The sequence below is a fragment of the Vigna angularis genome, chromosome 1 (genome assembly GCF_016808095.1).
Source record: "Vigna angularis cultivar LongXiaoDou No.4 chromosome 1, ASM1680809v1, whole genome shotgun sequence".
Taxonomy (NCBI): domain Eukaryota; kingdom Viridiplantae; phylum Streptophyta; class Magnoliopsida; order Fabales; family Fabaceae; genus Vigna; species Vigna angularis.
Genome location: NC_068970.1, coordinates 58,860,039 through 58,880,927, shown reverse-complemented (window position 1 = coordinate 58,880,927; position 20,889 = coordinate 58,860,039). Strand labels below are relative to the sequence as shown.

At 35.4% G+C, this 20,889-nt stretch overlaps 3 protein-coding genes across 10 annotated transcripts; all 3 read left to right on the top strand.

The window, feature by feature from the left end:
* Positions 1 to 1,882: 1,882 nt before the first annotated feature.
* On the top strand, positions 1,883 to 5,465 carry LOC108331565 (UDP-rhamnose/UDP-galactose transporter 4). Of its 6 annotated transcripts, none has more exons than XM_052871439.1 (7): positions 1,883 to 2,188; positions 2,543 to 2,603; positions 2,920 to 3,164; positions 3,375 to 3,559; positions 3,651 to 3,851; positions 4,360 to 4,521; positions 5,011 to 5,465. In XM_052871439.1, exons 3-7 carry the CDS (start codon positions 2,975 to 2,977, stop codon positions 5,335 to 5,337), a joined length of 1,065 nt encoding a protein of 354 aa, XP_052727399.1. In that variant the 5' UTR covers positions 1,883 to 2,188; positions 2,543 to 2,603; positions 2,920 to 2,974; the 3' UTR covers positions 5,338 to 5,465. The 6 variants fall into 6 exon arrangements, with proteins under 6 accessions (XP_052727399.1, XP_052727400.1, XP_017421850.1 ...); XM_052871440.1 differs by having other exon boundaries at positions 1,883 to 2,209; XM_017566361.2 differs by having other exon boundaries at positions 1,884 to 2,188; positions 2,543 to 2,585; positions 2,996 to 3,164.
* A 655-nt stretch (positions 5,466 to 6,120) lies between these two features.
* On the top strand, positions 6,121 to 9,066 carry LOC108335841 (mediator of RNA polymerase II transcription subunit 28). Of its 2 annotated transcripts, none has more exons than XM_017572019.2 (4): positions 6,121 to 6,265; positions 6,833 to 7,023; positions 8,472 to 8,584; positions 8,677 to 9,066. In XM_017572019.2, exons 2-4 carry the CDS (start codon positions 6,846 to 6,848, stop codon positions 8,809 to 8,811), a joined length of 426 nt encoding a protein of 141 aa, XP_017427508.1. In that variant the 5' UTR covers positions 6,121 to 6,265; positions 6,833 to 6,845; the 3' UTR covers positions 8,812 to 9,066. The 2 variants fall into 2 exon arrangements, with proteins under 2 accessions (XP_017427508.1, XP_017427517.1); XM_017572028.2 differs by having other exon boundaries at positions 6,218 to 6,349.
* A 782-nt stretch (positions 9,067 to 9,848) lies between these two features.
* LOC108319800 (neutral/alkaline invertase 3, chloroplastic) lies at positions 9,849 to 20,602 on the top strand. 2 transcript variants are annotated; one of them, XM_017551063.2, is made up of 7 exons: positions 9,852 to 10,113; positions 10,644 to 11,417; positions 16,843 to 17,008; positions 17,094 to 17,305; positions 19,079 to 19,572; positions 19,653 to 19,701; positions 20,006 to 20,602. In XM_017551063.2, the coding sequence occupies exons 2-7, from the start codon at positions 10,710 to 10,712 to the stop codon at positions 20,321 to 20,323; spliced, it is 1,947 nt and encodes a 648-aa protein (XP_017406552.1). In that variant the 5' UTR covers positions 9,852 to 10,113; positions 10,644 to 10,709; the 3' UTR covers positions 20,324 to 20,602. The 2 variants fall into 2 exon arrangements, with proteins under 2 accessions (XP_052727852.1, XP_017406552.1); XM_052871892.1 differs by lacking the exons at positions 16,843 to 17,008; positions 17,094 to 17,305 and having other exon boundaries at positions 9,849 to 10,113.
* Positions 20,603 to 20,889: the final 287 nt, after the last annotated feature.

The window sequence follows — 20,889 nt, the reverse complement described above, 5'->3', positions numbered from 1 at the left end:
TTTATCACAATAAAATATTAATATATAAAATAATAAATAAAGTCCGAGATGTTATGATTTTAGTAGATTTAGTTATTTAAATTAAAAAAATATATTTACATTAACATTCAAAATAAAGTTCTTAATAACAACAAAAAGTTATTAATATAAAAATGAACTAGACAAAGATAATAAAAAAAATACAATATTTAAAATAAAAATAAAAAATCACCTAAAAACTAAGAAAAGTATATCATCTAAGTAGGAGAACAATACACATAATCTAAGAAAAGATATTATTCGCCTTCACATATTTGTTTTTCGTATTATTTCAAAAAAAATTCTTATTAATGAAAATATTTTATGTGTATATAAACATATATGTATTTTTTATTTTATTTGATAAGAGATTTATTTGTATTTCAACATATTAAACTTTTGATTATGAAACAAAATTAATTTCCATTCTTATGTGCATTTAACTCTACATTGTTTAATTAAAAGCAAAAAGAAAAGCAAATGATGGCATGATTGATACATTGTAACTCTTTTTTTAACCTTTCTGAAAATTTCTTTGCAACCATGAGAAAAACGCAGTTTGATTTGAGAAAAGGGAAATAAAAGGACAGAGGAATTCATGGTGGCTAATGAAGACGCCATGGACAAATTAAAAAGGATGCAAAGAAAATGACTCAAAATCTGTCATCACTCCCTTTATGGCACTGCCCAACGCCCCAACCTCACACCAAAATCAGACAAATAGGTTTTCTATTTAAACTGCTTAATTAGACTTTTTCTTTGCGTTTCTATCGCCTTTGATATTCTTTGGTTTTGCTCTCAACATTAACAGACATACAAAACTAAGTACAGATAATTAGACAACCCAAGATAGAAAAGAAAAGTTTTCATCAACCATTTATTTCTTTTCTTCCTTCTCTCTCTACTCCATTACCCACAAGTCATGTCCCTACCCAACTATACAAAACAACAAAAAAATAATATGTTCTTTACGGAATGATTTTTCTTAATTAATAGGTAGATATATGTTTAACGACACTTAATTATAAGATGAAGAATACATTTCACTTCTATAGTATTGTTTTGATTCATAATTTGTCCAATGACAAACGTTAGAGTAGACATTAATGAGTGATCCAATAAGAATTCGATAAGAAGTGAAAAAACATATCCAATAAAGAACAAACATTGTTTGGATAGACTCTAACCATAACTCTGATACTACGGTAAGGAGTGAACTTTAAATCTAACTCAACCCCACAAAACTGGTTTATAAGATGAGATTTGCATTACTCTTTCTACTTTTTACTTTTAAAATACATTTATTATAAGTAATTTTTATGTTCTAAAGTATATTAAAAAAATTTCAAAAATCTAAAAATTTACATAGATAATAAAATAAACTAGTAAACTAAGATATGATATAATAACTTTAAATAACAATCTCATAAAAATAACTTATATAAGATAAATATTATATTCGTCTACATATTATAGTTTACATTTATCATTAGTCGATAAGAGTTCTAATAATTATTTTTCAAATAATGAATAAATACAATTTTTATTTTCAATTTTTCATTAATACATGACAGAAATATGGTAACATTTTGGACTATTTTATAACATTTATATATATATACTTTTAAAAGGTATAATTTTAAATAATCGAGCATTGATCTACATAGTTCCTATTCCTACCAATTTTTACCTTAATCATTATTTGTGAGAGAAGCAGAATTATTTTTGTGACAGGCCATCGAATTTTGGGATGAAACTAACCTTAAATTTATGGTAACAATAAAGTATCAACGGTGGAGATGTAACATGCAAATACACATTCTTCGACAGAAATGATTAATCAACGCATTAAATTTTGTGGTACTGTGACAAAATAGACCATTGTTCTTCATGACATTGCGTTTACGCTGTTGCTCCTTCCCTCCCCAACCTCACTGAAACAGAACGTTACAAAAAGCACCCGCGCCACAATCATGTTTTAAGAACCAAACAGAGTACAAGGAGAGAAGAGAAACAACAAAGTACAGAAACGCCAAAAACAACCGAATCAAACCGAACCCGAACCGAACCTTGTTGTCTCTCTCTATATGTGATTTTTCTTCTTCCATAACCTCCTCTCACCACCTACGTCGTCGTTTTAGGGTCTTCTTTCAATTCAAGAACAACCAAGGTTCCTGCCACTGTTCCCATGGTTTACTTCTTCACAACTAATCGCGTCTTTTTGAATTCCGTTTGGAGTGACATTTTTTTTTCAAGTTATTGGTATTGTTATGTGTTAGTTGTGTGTTTTGAAATTATTGCAGTTTCATGATTCTGTTTCGCGGAACTGAACTCTGTTGTGAGATGAGGGTTCTGTTTGCCGTTTTCAAAAATCACATTTTTTTTTATATTGAAAATTCTAAGACGAAATTCTCACAAGACTTATCTTGTAATCTGTTACCTCTTCTTCATAAAAGATGAAATTATATAAAAGGGTATTGGATTTGGTTCACATTCATGCTTAATTAGTCTTTTTGTTTTCTAGGTTTGTTGATCGTCAGGAAGAGCTCCATCTTTGTAGTGGTCAGGTACCTGCTGCCATTCTGGTAATTGAACAGAGCAATCTTCATCAGCTTTTTCATTTATGTTTTTCTCTTTCTGTGCTGGTTTTACATGCTAAGACACCTGGAAACCAGATGTGTTTGTTCACACACTTGGTTTGACACTTTTCGGCAATCAATTCCTGGAACAAGTTCCGAAGATTGTTGTCGAAATAAATAAGTGTTTTGAATTTGAAAGCCAACAAACAGAAACAGTATGAAATATTTTGTCGTTCTCTTCTTTAAATGTTTTGTTAAAGTGTTTATGGGAGATATTTATAGAAAAAACATATGTAACAGATCCAACTGTTTTTAAATGTAGTAAAGAAAGATGTGAGAGAGTTTAACCTGTTTCGTTGGAATCTGTGCCACTTCTGATGATATGTGTTCGCATGCAGACAAAGTCATTGGATTTCAAACTTTGTGATACAATGAGTATGTCTTCTGCAACCAAGGGTGATAGGAAGGCTGCAATTGATGTGGCGTCGTGGATGTTCAATATAGTCACATCTGTGGGGATAATCCTTGTGAACAAAGCCCTCATGGCTACATATGGTTTCAGCTTTGGTATAACGTTTCTGTACCTTTCTCTAGCTCCAGATAATTTACCCTCCTCTTTCATTTTAATTTCTCTATAGTTCTTTGCTTTGAGTTAATGCTCATGTGCAGTAGATATGAAAGTATTTAGTATATTGAGAGAATAATGGTAATATAGTACTTTTGAGGTTCCCTACTACCCGTTAGCTTTGACATTGTATATGGTATACTATTATGCAGCAACAACGTTAACTGGTTTGCATTTTGCCACAACTACCTTGCTGACACTCTTTCTTAAGTGGCTGGGATATATCCAAAGCTCTCATCTTCCCTTACCCGATCTTATCAAATTTGTCTTATTTGCAAATTTCTCTATCGTCGGAATGAATGTGAGTTTAATGTGGAACTCTGTCGGTTTCTATCAGGTAATATCTGCAATTTACTAATCAAAATTTAATACTGCCAGTGAAAAATTTGGTGTTGACAGTGTTTCTTCCCATGAAATGAAAATTTCAGATTGCTAAGCTGAGTATGATTCCGGTATCTTGTTTCCTGGAAGTTATCTTGGACAACGTACGATATTCAAGGGACACAAAGCTTAGCATTTCTCTAGTTCTCCTTGGTGTAGCTGTATGTACTGTCACTGACGTGAGCGTCAATGCTAAGGGTTTCATAGCTGCTGCAGTTGCAGTTTGGAGCACCGCACTGCAGCAGTATGTAAGTAACATACTACTAACACTATATATATCAACCCTGAATCTTAATTGAGGCATTGCAGTATACCAAAATTTAATTCTTTTTCATACAGGTTGTTATAGAATTGGTGAATGTGCACTTATAGGTGCAAGAAAATTGTTATTAACATTCATGTATACTACAGAGCGGCTGATGTTAATGTAGTGTATTAAGTTTGGAGAGAATCCATAGTTGAGAATAATATCTTTAATATTAATATTCATTAAAAATACAATAGGTATACCGAGGGAATATTTTGATTATTAATGGTTATAGATAAGAATTTATTAATCTTAGCTTATTGTATATCTAAAACTGACAAAATAGGAATCCTGCAGAAAATTTTCTTTGTAAAGTTGGGTTTTGATGCATATTTTGGGTAGAATCATGTAACTTATATCAGATCATTCCAATTATAACTTCTGCTGCTTTATTTGGCTTTCATGAACTATAAATTTTGTAGCTGATATTGCACTTCTGTTTTTTGCAGTATGTGCATTTTCTTCAGCGGAAGTATTCTCTTGGATCGTTTAACTTGTTAGGTCACACTGCACCAGTACAAGCCGCAAGTTTACTGCTAGTAGGTCCCTTTGTGGACTATTGGTTGACAACCAAACGAGTGGATGCCTACAACTATGGTTTGACATCCACTGTAAGCTTCTCTTTCTATCTGCTACCTAATTACATGCTTTATTGATTCTTGATACATATCTAGTGTTAACTGCTATGTTGTGGATCTTATCTCTGTTTTGTTACGTGAATGTTTTTGATTCTCTGTAGCAATGTTTTAGTTCAACCATAACTTTCCAGCACTTCTAGTATCACCATATAAAAATGTTGTGCACGTATCAATTCCAGCTCTCTTCTAGAATGTTTAAGTTGAAAGATATGTTATAAAAACAAGTTGAAAAATCAGGATCCTGCAAACAATACACCACCACATAGTGCCTAAAAAAGACACTGACATGATGGATGTTTTCAATGAAAAACTATGTAGTTTCTAATTTGCTCCAGATAAATTAGTTTAAAACGTTATTTCATTAAAATTGTTTCAACAAGTAACATAGTTGTTGTTTGTTTGCAATTATGTCGAAACCGAAGTGGTATTAAACTAATCTACATCTACTCCATGTTTGTGCAGCTGTTGATCGTTATCTCTTGCACCATCGCAGTAGGGACAAACCTGAGCCAGTTCATCTGCATTGGCAGGTTCACAGCCGTATCCTTCCAAGTGCTTGGCCACATGAAGACAATTCTGGTACTGGCCTTAGGATTTGTTTTCTTTGGAAAAGAAGGTCTGAATTCACAAGTGATTCTGGGCATGGTCATTGCAATAGCGGGAATGATATGGTATGGCAATGCATCTTCTAAGCCAGAAGGGAAGGAGCGTGTCAGTTTGCCCGTTAGTTCTACCCCCAAGACACAAGACTATAATGTACTATCAGTATCTTCTGAAACGGATCATTAAACATAGACATAAGTTTATGTAAATAAAGTGGTGTTACCATTGCATGGTAAAACCAGGTTCCCTTTTGGGTCAGATGATTCATGTTCTTGTTTAAAAACTAGAAGCAAATTATTTCCCATTTAGTTCAAGATTCAAAGTCTGTGCTTGCTGTGTTAGCATGTTGGGGGAGGATACACAAAATAAAAGAATTTTGAGAATATATTTTTAATACAAGTAAATTATGTTTATCTATAAAATTACTCACATGTAAAAGAATAAATTCAATTTATTATTTGAAAATACATTTATTTGTAATATAAATTTTGATATTTAAATTGCAAATTCCGATAGACAACTATTTTTTATCTATATCATTATATCATCATATTATCATTATACGGAGAAAATTTGTAATTTTATTGTACACTTTTTCTTTAATTTTAAAATTTGCATGTTTTTTAAAATTAATGTAGTATTTTTATCAATTTTATTCTTCCATTTTTTAAATTTAATCATTCTTTTAAACATAACTAATTTTTAAACTAAAATAATTATCTATAATAGACAAATTACTAATAAGATAAATAAAAACTATATACAGCATAGTACATATTTTTCTGCTGGTAAATACTTCTTTTAGAAAGTAATTTACAAAGAGAAGTAATAAAATAATTTTATTTTCTACTCAACATCAAAAAATAATATTTTCATTTTTAAAATATAAAATAATTCGAAATGAATTAAGTATACAAATATTAATCTTTTTATTAGTTATTAGAAAGATGTAGAAAAATTGAAGCTGTATCAATAAAATTTGAATTAAACTATTAGGTTTTCCCAAAAGAAGCCAAATTAGGTTTATGAATCAAATATGAAAACCCAAATGCATCTTTACTCTTCTTCATCTCTAGTCTTCACTCACGCGCGTCATCTTCTCAGTCGCTACCACGTGAGTTTCCTAGTTTCAATTCCTCTCCATGTGGTGTTGCCATGGTTACTCTTAGTTTTGCTGAAACTGCAGTTTAAAATTTTCGTAGGTTTCATTGCTATTTATCTAACTTGGGTTGATTTTCCTCCACGAATTTTATTTCCTTCGTTTCTTGTCACCGAATTTGTGGATTGGACTTTTTCACCAATGATGCTTGTCGAGGGTAGCATTTTTCTTCTTGTTCATTCGATGGGGGGTTTTCTCAGAAACGTGATTATTCTCTTTATTAATAAAAATTGATTGAAATTAGAAAAAATGTTATTGAAATCTGAACTTTACCCAGCAAAATATTTATTTATTTTTCAATCGGTTTCTTTTATATTTTTTATTTTGAAAAATTGAAGTTGGTCATTCAACACATGAAAATTAAGAGAAATTACGTGACTTTTCTCGGTAAAAGGTAATTGAATCCACCCCCTAGAAATGAAGCCGTTATTAATTACTCTTAATATTTTATCTTATTCCATGAAATTTTTATGTAGTGTGGCTAGGGAGAATTTTCGTTAATTCTATCTTTCTCCTTGGCAGGGTGAAAAGGAATATGGGTGATCGGCAAGGAATTGAGCAACAGCACATGGGTGATCCCCAACTGCCATCTTCTCCTCCCTCAAAGGATGATATGGTTTCCTGTGTTATGGCTTTGGAAGCTGCTTTGCTTCCCTGTTTGCCAGCCAGAGAACTCCAAGCAATAGACCGTTCTCCCCACCCTTCACATCAAAGTGAGTAGCTGCAAGTCTTTCAGATTTCTTGCTTTGTTTTATTAACTGGCTGATGTCCATGCTAACCGAGATGGATAACTATGCATCAACCATCGGCACCAAAAGGCCTTTGAAACTTTATTTAATTACCTACTTTCTGGTTTCTATCTCAATTAAAGTTATCAGGGATTGCAGTTATTAATTTTTCTGCATTAATATACAATGCTTAAACTAACAATAACATTGCTTAGGAGATCAAAGAAATATATGTCTTCCAGTATAAAAAGGATATGGTACAATCTAAAATTTCTTCTGTTATTTCTGCACGCTCAATACATCTTTCTCTTCGTTCTTTGGATTGATGTGGTGCTAAGTAGAAATGATTGTTTGGTTGAATATTACCAGTAATCTCTAATAGATGCTAGAAGTTTTGGAAGGTCAATGTATCCTTTTTCCCCCTTTTCAATTGAATTAATTGTGTCAATTTTTCTTTTCAAAATTATGTACTTTTTACATTGAAAGGAAAATATAAAATGTTGTCCGTTGTATGTTTATTGTTTTATCAGAAGTTTTCGAGTCATTTTCCTGTGAAGTAATTGTTGAGTTTCAGTTACATGGAACCTTAAAGCACCATGTATCTTATACGATGCTACATATACTCTCAAGTTGAGAGGAAGCATGCTTTCTATTCTGTCTAGCCTTGACGCAATATTAACTCGAAGCGTATCATGTAATGATGAGGGGATGAATATTTTGTCAAATTTTGCTATTAGGTTAACCTGTCAAAATAATTTGCCCGACGTTTAAATCTGAATGAACATCCTGTTAATAATTCTCCCATCTGCAATTTAGTTGTTGATAGATTGTACAATGTTCAAGTATGCACGCATTGATCATCTAGGGCAGAAAGATGGGGCAGGGAGTGAAGAAGGGTGGTAAAAAAGTTCACATGGATGATTTTGTAGCTAACTAAATTTTTAAAGAACCATGTTTTCATCAAAACCATGAATATGTGCAATCTTTGTGTGTAATGAGTGGTAATGCCATAAACTGATGTCTTATCTTTGTGTATTTTTTATGCATGTCATATTTCTTAATTCCATATAGGGGATAGGTTATTAGGTCTGCATTATTTAGACCTTTAGCCTTAAGTAAGGTTCATATGGATTATGACACTCTTCTAGTCTGAATGCAAAGTTAGAAACTTTTCATATGTAACATCTGCAAGCATAGTGTTAAACATAGCTATTGAAGTTAGTGGAAAATGGTCATGTAACCGTGGCATGCATAAAGTTTAACGGCAGTTGCAAGACTAATTAGGTTCACTTATGTCCTTGGACTTACAGTGAGAGCAGAAGTCTTGCTTTTGTTTGAAACTATATTTGCAAAATGACTTTCTTTTGCAACGCTTAGTAAGGTTAACCAATTATCCAACTGAACTTTCCTGGTTTTGAATTTTTTTTTTTCAGTTGATGTGGATAGGTATGCAAGAGACTTTATGGAGGCTGCCAAGAAGCTCCAGCTTTATTTCATCAGCCTCCAACGTGAGGATAAGCCAACAAAAGTTGAAATGCTTAGAAAGGTATGGCGTACACTATGAAATGATTTTCTACCAGTCATGGATACTGTAATTTGTCATCTAAACTTCTGCTGTATGTCTTATCTTCTACGCAGGAGATTGCTCTGATGGAAGAGGAACTTAACATAAAAGACGAGCTGATAAAAAAACAAGAAAATTTAATTCAGGAATGGAAAAAAGAGTTGAAAGATCAGTTAGACAAACACAAGACTGAGTTGGACAGGGTTTAGCGTATGATTAATGCTGCTGCGCCTCTGCTGTTTAAAATGTGGCTTATGTTCTATCTCACCTCTTCCTTTAGAATATTGTTTAAGTTAGCATCCCTTAGCATGAAATTCCAACCATACTTAAATGGCTGAGAGTAGCTGTGCATTGGATTGAATTAATTTAAAGAATATTATAATTCAAACTCATGTAACTTAAAAAATATGGCTAGTTGGTTGATTTTATTTAAAAATTAAATGAATGAAATTATAATTGAATCATATATTACCAAATTATGGCTTTCAACTTGAATCAACTTGGTCACTTGATTTCTTTTTGAGCTTTATTATCTGGATCTTTCCATTACTTTTGTTATATTTTACTTTAAATTTAAACCGAACAAGTTATCTCAGTAATCAGATTGTCATTTTCGCATTGAATCAACTTGGCCAACACTTTTATTTGGAGCTTTCATTTTCAGAGATAAATAAGCTGTAAAGTTTGTAGTTGTAGAAAAAATGTATATATTAATTAAAAATAATATCAATGACTGGAATCGAACTAATTAGTGTCCGAAATACTGAAGAACAGCGACATTTTTAAGTTTGCAATAACAGATTTTATATAGAAAAGAGATAATATGTGAGAATTAAAGAAAATAAAATGCAACAATTTATTTGTGGGTCTGATTCCACAATCTGAAATAAATAAAATCAATTTTAATTAAAACGGTTGGATTCTGGATTAATTGAAAATGGCTTCGAAAATTAAATTAAACGCGGTTGGGATTAATTTGTCATGGAAACTTATATAGTGAAAAACTAAAAATAAATAACTTTGTTGACGAATATTTTTAGATTACTAATTAATAAATTAAAAGAAAAAATTTCTATTACAATAAGATGCTATGAAAAATGATAAAAGAATAAATTTATATAATCTGACAAAACCTTTTTCTTTTTATTTCTTAAGAAATTGTTTCTCAAAAAAGATTCTATTGGTGAAGGAAAATAAAAAAGACACCCGAAAATTTGTTTTTTTGTGGTGCACACAATCTCCGTTTTTCTCATTTGCTTTGCGAGGAGGCGCAGAGGTCGCGTTCGAATATCACGTGTCATCGATAAAAAAGCAAAGGCATAAAAGAAAAATTCATAATTGCAATTGCGCGAGAGAAGAGCAATATAAGATAAGAAGAAGAAACTGAAATATCATTGGGACCAGAACAAAGAAATAAAAATATAATAAAATAAAACTTGCGAAGTGATACGTTGTTCTCTGTTCCACTAATTTCAAGATCCGCGACACTCCCAGTACTTCTCCGGTCATAGGTTTGTTTTCTGGGAATCCACATAGTTTGTTTGATATTTTTGTTAATTTTGCTATGCATTTGCTAAGCTTTGGTTTGCTATGCTTTATTTGTTTTTATTTTTTCCTGTTAAATTTTCTGAGCTCCGAGCACTGGTTAAATAATTACTTGGAATATAATTTTGTTTTTTTGTTTTTTGTTTTTTTTTTTGTTTCCGTTATTGAATTATGTGTATATGAATATATTGGACTGATTTTAGGTTAGTTTCGGTTAAGTGAATGTTAATTCTCAAATGTTGTGCTTTCCGAAAGCTGTTTGTTCTGATGCCAAATTGAGCATTGGTTTTGTTATCCTTGCTTTTATTTTGTTCTAGAATTTCTGGGTTTGGTAAAGCAAATGAGTTAAATTTCAGATATGGTTTCATAATAAACTATTTCTTCCCTTCTTCTAAATTGCAAGCTGCTGATAGTGTCTTGCAATCTTTATTTAGTTGAAATTGCTGTGTTCATGTCATTCATTTATGCTGATTTACTTAGTTTTTCCTTCTCACAGGTGTAATCTAAAGGCATTAACAGGAAGCAAATTTAAGTGGGTACAGTTTCCTTTTTGTAAAGCAGCATGTCCCTGGGTACTTCTAAAGTAGTTTTTCAGGTTCTGTCCAGGACCGTGCCTCAAACTGGGTATAATGAGCCTCGTATGAATTCTTCAGATTTAACGTTACATTCCCGGTTTGGAGTAAAATGTATGAAGAAAAGGTCCTCAAGGCATAGGGATTTAATTGTGTGTTCTAGCATGCTCCAAAGCCGGTTAAGAACTCATCAATTTCAATGGATGGGTGTCACTTTGCATGACCACAACAAAACCTATAGTCGTCCATGGTTAAAGAAATGCAAATGCCAACGGGCTGAAAGTGCGAGTGGCGTAACAGCAGGAGATGGAAATGGATCAAGACTTTTGAATGATGTTGAAACATCAAATTCAGCAAGCAATGTGATGAGTACAAAGCATATCCTAGAGTTTGAAGATGTCCAAGTCCATCAGTTGAAACAGGAAGAGGTTTTGGCATCTAATGTTTCAAATGGAGCTATTACTGACGGCTTTGACACCTCCATTGAGGAAGAAGCATGGGACTTACTTAGGGAGTCTGTAGTTTACTATTGTGGCAATCCCATCGGAACTATTGCTGCAAAGGACCCGACCAGTTCCAATACTTTGAATTATGACCAGGTCTTTATTCGTGATTTCATTCCTTCAGGAATTGCCTTCCTATTGAAGGGGGAGTATGATATTGTTCGGAATTTTATCCTTTATACACTTCAGTTGCAGGTAATTCTTGGAATATTGGTCGTATAATATATAATGTGCGCTTGTAACATCAAAATTTGATACAACTTGGTCATTTGCACGCCTTAGACATGTATTTTCATTTTTAATTGGTTATTCCAGAGTCATGCAATTGCGATTTGTGTTATTCCTTTACAGAGTTATTCCTATTTCATCATTCATTACTGTTTTTAATCCTACAGATCTACCTCGCTGTTTCTCCATTGACTTGGAACTTTTTTGGTGAAGGAAGTAAAATACTGATTTTCTTTTAATGAACACGCTGAAAACGCTTGTGTTTGACAATTAATATTGATGTGAATTGGCTACAGATAGAGCACCACTGGTCCCATCTTCTGCATGCAATTAATGAAAAGTACATTAAATAATACTTTTCATTAGTAATATTCTTTTGTTAGTGTTAGATGTTAAGGATTTATTTTCTGTTAGTTGGGCTTAGCCCATTCTGTATTAAGGGCATTGGCCCTTATATTTCACTATAAATAAAACTACCCTTAGTGTATTCAAAACACAAGGGGGATATTTTCTCCCAATCCTCTCTATTTCTCACATGGTATCTAGAGCATAGGATTAGATCCAGCCAACTCTAGTTTCCGGCACAACTCATCGCCGCCGCCGCCGCCGCCGCCGCTACTGTGGCCGCCGCTGTCGCCGCCGCCGCCGCCGCCGCCGCCGGAGTTCCAGAATTGACTGACGACCACATCATCGGCATCGTCTCGCCCGGGCGACCACCGTGGTACAAATATCGCAGCCAACGGACCAGTCACGCGCCTCCACGCGCCGCCGCCAGAATCGTCGGAGCCGCCGCTTCCCACCGCGCGTGACGGCGCGTCGCCGGAGAGTTCCGTCGCCGATCTGGACCGCCGTGATCGCCTCCTTGTCCTCTTTCTGGATCTGTGATCGTTGCGTCAATCGGAGCACTTTGGATTTTTTAGGGTTTCTCCTTCTCCATGGCATCTTCCTCTTCTACGAACACTTATGTTGGTGGCTCTTCTTCTGATCCTTCAATATACACCAATTATGTGAATGTACACTTGTCTATTGACAAGTTAGATGGCACAAATCATGCAACATGGGCGTCTGACATCAAACTTTGGTTGAAGAGTCAGGGGTACTTAGATCACCTTACTCAAGATGTGACTACTGCTACAACGGATGACACTTCCCGCTGGATGAAAATTGATGCTCAGCTATGCATTGTCATAAAATCCACCATTCACTCCTCGTTGAAACAAATGTTTCAATCATATGAAACATGTTCAGAAGTTTGGGCACAGGCGAAGTTGTTGTACACAAATGACACTCAACGCCTGTATGGTGTTTGTCAGGACCTATTAACTGTTATTGGTCCACGCAATCATGGTCCCATGGCCGAATATTTGGGTAAAATTCATGCCCTTCTTCATGATTTTAATGATATATTACCTCCTGCTCCCACTCCTGCTGAAGAACTGGAACAACGATCAAAGTTCTTCATGTTGTTGGCTTTATACGGACTCTCTGATGATATCTCTCATGTCCGTGATCAGATTTTGGGTTCTCCTGTCATACCCAACTTTACTTCTACTTGTTCAGCTCTTCTGCGTATACCGAGCAAACCAGTCACTGAGACATCTCCTCATATTGATGACTCCTCAGTTATGGCTATCCAACGTAATGATCGAAGTCGGCCTCGCAGGCAAAATAAAGGACGTGTTACAAAATGTGACCACTGTGGCAAGTTAGGACACAAAATTGATCAATGTTATGCACTTCATGGACGACCTCCTCGACCTGTAGCAATGGCCAATTCTGATCCATCTGGAGACCCTCCTACTTCATCTAATACCGTAGAAAAACCTGCAATCTTTAATGAATTTCTCAGATGGTATGAGGATCGTCAGCACTCTAGTTCCACTACATCTGCATCTGTTGCACGTACAGGTACACCTTTTGTTGGTCTGACTCACTTTCACTCCCTCGGATCTTGGGTCCTTGACTCAGGCGCCACCGATCATATCACTGGTAACAAGTCCTTATTTTCTTCTTTGTCATGTCCGGATAACTTACCCTCGGTAACAATGGCTGATGGGTCTAGAGTCTCATCTCATGGTGTTGGTACTGTTGATATTTTTCCGTCCATATCCATTGATCATGTACTTTATGTTCCCGGGTCTCCTTTCAACTTATTGTCCATAAGTCGTCTAACTCGTACCCTTAATTGTGTTATCTCATTTACTAAAGATTCTGTTTGGTTGCAGGACCGGAGTTCGAAACACATGATTGGCACAAGATGTGAGTCTCATGGCCTATACCATCTCCGCCCTTCTCCACATGTTGGCGTAATCATGGAGTCACCATCCCTTCTTCATGCTCAGTTAGGTCATCCTAGTCTTGCCAAACTACAACAACTTGTCCCGAGATTGTCACAATTATCAAGTTTGTCGTGTGAGTCTTGTCAGTTAGGAAAGCATACTCGTAGTTCCTTTCCTCGTAGTGTCTCACAACGGGCATCGTCCCCTTTTTCATTGGTTCATTCTGACATTTGGGGACCTAGTCGTGTTAAGTCCAATTTAGGTTTTCAGTATTTTGTTACTTTTATTGATGACTACTCAAGATGTACTTGGTTGTTTTTAATGAAGAATCGTTCTGAGTTGTTTCCTATTTTCCAATCATTTTTCAATGAAATAAAAACACAGTTTGGGGTTTCTATTCGAACTCTACGTAGTGATAATGGTCGTGAATACCTTTCTCAATCGTTTACACATTTTATGGCTTCTCATGGCATTCTTCACCAAACCTCATGTGCTTATACCCCTCAACAAAATGGGGTGGCTGAGCGCAAGAATAGACACCTTATTGAGACAACTCGTACTCTTCTAATTCATGGTCAAGTACCCTCACGTTTTTGGGGTGACGCCGTTCTCACGGCATGTTATCTTATAAACCGCATGCCATCTTCCGTCTTAGATAACAAAATCCCTCATTCTATCTTGTTTCCTCAAGATCCTCTACATCCTTTACCTCTTAGAGTTTTTGGGTCTACTTGTTTTGTTCATGATTTTAGTCCTGGTCTTGATAAGTTATCTCCTAGGTCTCACAAATGTGTCTTCTTAGGATTTCCACGGTCACAAAAGGGCTATAAGTGTTTTTCCCCTTCCCTCAATCGTCATTTTATCTCTGCTGATGTTACTTTTGATGAATCTTCTTTCTACTTTTCACATCTATCTTCGAGTTTTGAACCTCCACCTGTTACTGTTGATATTCCTATTTTCTGTGATTCTCCTAGTGATGCTCCACCCATTTTGTCTCCTCCTTCTTTAGACTCTCATTCACCACAGGATCGTCCTTCACCACCACCCCTTCAGGTGTATAGTCGTCGCAATCGTCTCCCTCATGACTCACTTCCAGTGCCGGTTCCTGTGTCTCCTCCGGCTCCAGCAAATGAGTCTGACCTGCCCATTGCCCTTCGTAAAGGTATACGCTCTACCCGTAACACTTCTCCCCATTATACTGTTCTTAGTTACCACAGATTATCACCATCTTTTTACACATGTCTCTCATCCATTTCTTCTGTGTCCATTCCCCACTCTGTGGGTGACGCCTTAACTCATCCTGGCTGGCGTCAAGCTATGCTGGATGAATTAAGTGCTTTACAGAAAAGTGGAACTTGGGAGCTTGTCCAATTACCATCTGGAAAGTCTGTTGTTGGTTGCAGGTGGGTGTATGCTATCAAGGTTGGTCCTGATGGCACTATTGATCGTCTCAAAGCTCGATTGGTTGCCAAAGGCTACACACAGATTTTTGGTTTGGATTATGGTGATACCTTTTCTCCAGTGGCAAAAATGACCTCTGTTCGCCTATTCATTGCCATGGCCGCTCTTCGCCAATGGCCTCTTCACCAACTTGATGTCAAAAATGCTTTCCTTAATGGTGATTTGCATGAAGAAATTTATATGGAGCAACCACCTGGCTTTGTTGCTCAGGGGGAGTCATCTGGATTGGTATGTCGTCTTCGCAAATCCTTATATGGCCTAAAACAATCTCCTCGGGCCTGGTTTGGTAAATTTAGCTGTGTTGTTCAACAATTTGGTATGTCTCGCAGTGAAGCGGATCATTCAGTGTTCTATCGCCACTCAAATGCTGGATGTATCTACTTAATAGTGTATGTCGATGATATTGTTCTCACAGGAAGTGACTATCTTGGCATCTCTAAGATGAAACAACACCTTTGCCATCATTTTCAAACCAAAGATCTTGGCAAACTCCGGTATTTTTTGGGTATTGAAGTAGCACAATCCAACACCGGTATTGTCATATCTCAGAGGAAGTATGCGTTAGACATCTTGGAGGAAACAGGGTTAATGAACTCTAAATCTGTTGAGACACCTATGGATCCTAACATCAAACTCCTACCAAATCAGGGGGAGCCTTTCTCAGATCCTGAACGGTACAGAAGACTAGTTGGCAAATTAAACTATCTTACTCTTACACGTCCTGACATTTCCTTCGCAGTTAGCGTTGTGAGTCAATTCCTAAACTCCCCATGTGAAGACCATTGGGATGCGGTTGTTCGCATACTGAAGTATATTAAAGGATCACCTGGAAAAGGTTTGCTATATGGTCCTAACAACGATACAAAAATCGTTTGTTATTCAGATGCTGACTGGGCTGGTTCCCCTTCTGATAGGAGATCTACTTCTGGATATTGTGTCTCTGTTGGTGGCAACCTAATATCATGGAAAAGTAAGAAGCAAAGTGTTGTGGCAAGGTCCAGCGCAGAAGCAGAATATAGAGCTATGGCATCAGCTACTTGCGAGCTTGTGTGGCTTAAACAATTACTCAGTGAATTGAAATTTGGAGATGTCACTCAAATGACACTTATATGTGATAATCAAGCTGCTCTCCATATCAGCTCTAACCCTGTCTTTCATGAGAGAACCAAGCACATTGAAGTTGATTGTCACTTTATTCGAGAAAAGATCATATCCGGAGACATCAAGACTGAGTTTGTTAACTCAAGCAACCAGTTGGCAGACATATTCACTAAGTCCTTACGAGGACCTAGAATTGATTATCTTTGTAACAAGCTTGGAACATATGATTTATATACTCCAGCTTGAGGGGGAGTGTTAGATGTTAAGGATTTATTTTCTGTTAGTTGGGCTTAGCCCATTCTGTATTAAGGGCATTGGCCCTTATATTTCACTATAAATAAAACTACCCTTAGTGTATTCAAAACACAAGGGGGATATTTTCTCCCAATCCTCTCTATTTCTCACAGTTAGCACTTCAATTGTCCTAACTTTATTATAATTAATGAAAGGGAGGAATCAATCATTTGGGGGACGGGGGAGTCCTTAAATTCTTATCAAGAAATACTTTGTTGTTTCTCATACCGTTTTAAACGAAAAGATCCATATTTCAGAGCTGGGAAAAAACAATGGATTGTCATAGTCCAGGACAAGGTTTGATGCCTGCAAGTTTTAAGGTTCGGACAGTTCCTCTAGATGGTGATGATTCTGCAACGGAAGAAGTTTTGGATCCTGACTTTGGAGAGGCAGCCATTGGGCGTGTTGCTCCTGTTGATTCTGGTAAAATAGAAATACTTTTGCTACATTGCAGAACAAGCTTTCTATAATTCTTGGTTTGCTGAACGTATTTCACATGTGATCTCAGGATTGTGGTGGATTATTTTATTACGAGCATATGGAAAATGCTCTGGTGATCTATCAGTTCAAGAGAGAGTTGATGTGCAAACAGGAATTAAGATGATTTTGAGGTTATGTCTTGCTGATGGCTTTGATATGTTCCCCACCTTATTAGTAACAGATGGTTCTTGCATGATAGATCGGAGGATGGGAATTCATGGGCATCCTTTGGAGATTCAGGTAAATAAGATTTTATTTCTTGAATTGTTTGATATTTAGAAATTTGGATTTTATAAGGTCAGGAATGAAAATTTGCTGTTTATTTATGATTGATTATACATTTGCTTAGATTAGGAGACAATTTGTACTTAAGTGCACCATTTTGACCAAAAGTAAGAAGAATTTTTGTTGTGATAGATTGAGGACCTTCATCATTCCTATACCTTATTCTTATTGATTGAGCTTCTTTTATTTTTAAGAGGGGGGTGATATTAGGTATTTTATGCGTTTGAAAGTAGTGAATATTTTCATATTTTTATGCTTGAAGGATTCAACTTCATCTTAGTTTTTTAATAGGGATGAAAAAATTAGTTATATTTTCGTGAATAAAGGGATTATGGCCTAAGAGTTTGAATTGATTGATGATACCAGTCGATAGTCAATGACAGTAAAGGCATTTTATGCGTAGGAAATCAGTGCTTGAAGAATCAATTCTTCATTAGAAACCCCTAGATGGCAGTTATGTGTAGAAAATGTCTGCTTTTAGTTAGTTTTGTACTAGAAACTGAAAGATGAAAGTTTTTGTGTATAAAATAATTGGCGGTAGTTATGTATTAGGAGTTTCTGATAGTAGGTTGTGTCATCAGGTGTGTCAAGTTGTTTTTCTGGGACAGCAAGTGTATTGCAAAATTGTGTGTGATTTCAGTGTTAAATATTATTATTGAAACTAGAATGAAATATTATGCATTTTTTGTTTAGCAGTTTATAAGAAACTAATATCTGATTTAGAGGAAACGAAATGTCCTCTAATCATGTGTAATTAATATAATAAAGCCTATATAAACCAGTATCTTGGGTGTATTTGCACAGATGGTTTCAACATCTTTGTGCCTACTGTTTTTTCTCTTCAACAATTATCTTTTGTTAATTTTATCTGATAATGTTGTAATAATTGAAGGACAAGGTTGGAGTGCTGGCTAAGTTCATACTTGTAGGCAGAAGCAACAGTCAAACTATCAGAGATACAGTAGAGTTCATAAATTAATCATTTTTGGAAAGGAGTGGTGTTAAATAAACTAAAAAAAATATTATGAGTTGATCAATATGAAGTGATATGTATTCAATTGCTGTTGGGCTTAAAAATTAAACCATTAAGTTATTGAATGAAATTACAAACAGCACACATCTCTTTCCTAGATTAAGAAGGCAACAGAAGTTCTCCATAGCTTTTATTATTTTGGATTTGCATTTCAATAGCAGCTATTGATACTACTTGATACCTATTTTTATAATGCTTAGACACATTCTTTCTTTCTTTATTTCGACTGCCCTTATGTTAGTTGAGAGAAATGTATTCTTGTAATAAAGTTGTGTAGTTTCTCCTTTCTAATAATTAATTGACTGACAAAAGTTAAGACATCATACCACTAGCTCTGATCATATGGAATTACCTATGTCTTTCTAAAATGCCTTGTTTAAGTCACACGAACGTGAATAATTTGAATTTGTTTGTCTGTTGCATTTTGTAAATACAACAATCTCTTAATACATGTTTCTCCCTTTTGGAAACTGAAGGAATTACTTGATGAAATCACGTAGAAGGTAAAAACGAATCTTTGATTTTACTGAATTCACTATTACAGTTTACCTGTTCTGCTTTTAAATTTTGTTTGTAATCTCGTCAAACAACTTTCTATATTTTAAGAAAAATTTGTAGTCTGAGATACTTATAATTAAAGATGAAGTTAGTGTTCTTGTATCTTTCTAATGTTTATTGTCTTTTTCTATTTCTAGGCACTGTTTTATTCTGCCTTACTTTGTGCACGTGAGATGCTTACTCCAGAGGATGGATCAACTGATCTTATCCGGGCACTGAACAACCGTCTGGTAGCTCTTTCATTTCATATCAGAGAATACTATTGGATTGATATGAAAAAATTAAATGAGATCTACCGCTACACAACAGAGGAGTACTCCTATGATGCAGTTAACAAGTTCAACATATACCCAGATCAGATTTCTCCTTGGTTAGTGGAATGGATGCCAAACAAAGGAGGCTATTTAATTGGTAACCTACAACCAGCTCACATGGACTTCCGATTTTTTTCCCTGGGAAACTTGTGGTCTGTTGTAAACAGTTTGGCCACAGTGGAGCAATCGCATGCCATATTGGATCTTGTTGAGGCCAAATGGTCGGATTTAGTGGCAGAGATGCCATTCAAGATCTGTTATCCTGCTCTTGAGGGGCAGGAGTGGCAGATAATCACAGGCAGTGATCCTAAGAACACGTATTGCATCTAATTATCTGTGTTTGTGCCTTTTTGTTATTCTATTTAATTTTACATTAAATGATTTTTTGTTTTGGCAGGCCTTGGTCCTACCATAATGCAGGCTCCTGGCCGACACTGCTCTGGCAGGTTTGTTACAGCGGCAAAGTTTGACACACTTGAATTGAATCTCTCTAGTTGAAGCAATACTGATTTAAAGCTTCTATTTCTATTTTCTCCTTAGCTCCTTTATATATGTCCTATGTGTATTTTCTTTCAGCCAGACATGTAACCGAACCAGTTTAGTTCTCTTCGTCCAGCCACTGATTTCCCATTTATTTTATTTACATATAAAATCCTTTTCTTAATGTTTTTGGTTTGTTTATATTTATACGAGTTTTGCAAGTTGGAAATATCAGGTTCAATTCTTTAACATGAAACATTCCTATTGCAGCTCACAGTTGCATGCATAAAGATGAAGCGAACACATATTGCTGCAAAGGCTGTTGAGATGGCTGAGAGACGTATAGCAAGAGACAGGTGGCCAGAATATTATGACACGAAGAGATCTCGACTCATTGGAAAGCAATCTCGACTATATCAGACATGGTCCATTGCTGGATACCTTGTGGCAAAGTTGCTGCTTGCAGACCCAAGCAAAGCAAAAATACTGATCACTGAAGAGGATTCTGAGCTTGTGAATGCTTTGATTAGTGCCAACCCTAGAGGAAAGCGTGGACGCAAAAATTTGAAGCAAACTTACATTGTATGAGTGTTCGATTGCAACTCATGTCAATTCATTTTTCTTCTGATTGATAGCACTTCAGCAGATGTTATTCTAGGCAGGAATGTGCGAAAATATGCAGTAGTTTGGCTGGTTGTACTGAAATTACAAAATACTAGTACTAGTGTATATGCATGTATTACTAAACGATGATGTCAGTAATTCAGGTACAGGATTGTAAGTAGCACACACACGATACCATTAACCATAGATTTGTGAGAGCTTTCATGCTAAACATTTTTAGAAAGAAAAACCTAGTTTTGCCCATCTTTGCATATCATTGGATACTTTGGTGAATGAATCTGTAATGGTAGAAAAAGTGCAGTGGTACCAATAGATTCAAGGATAAGCCACTCATTATTTGACCATTGTTTTTGTGAAGGTAAATTGCACTACTCTAATCAGAGATCAAATGGATGTGCCAACTATACTAAGAAACACAGAAAATAGAGCCACTTTGGGAGTCTGTTGTGGTTATGCAAATTGTGCCCAGCAGTCTCTTTACCTCCCCTTTTTCTTCCACTTATTTTGAAATTTTATTTTAAAAAAATTTA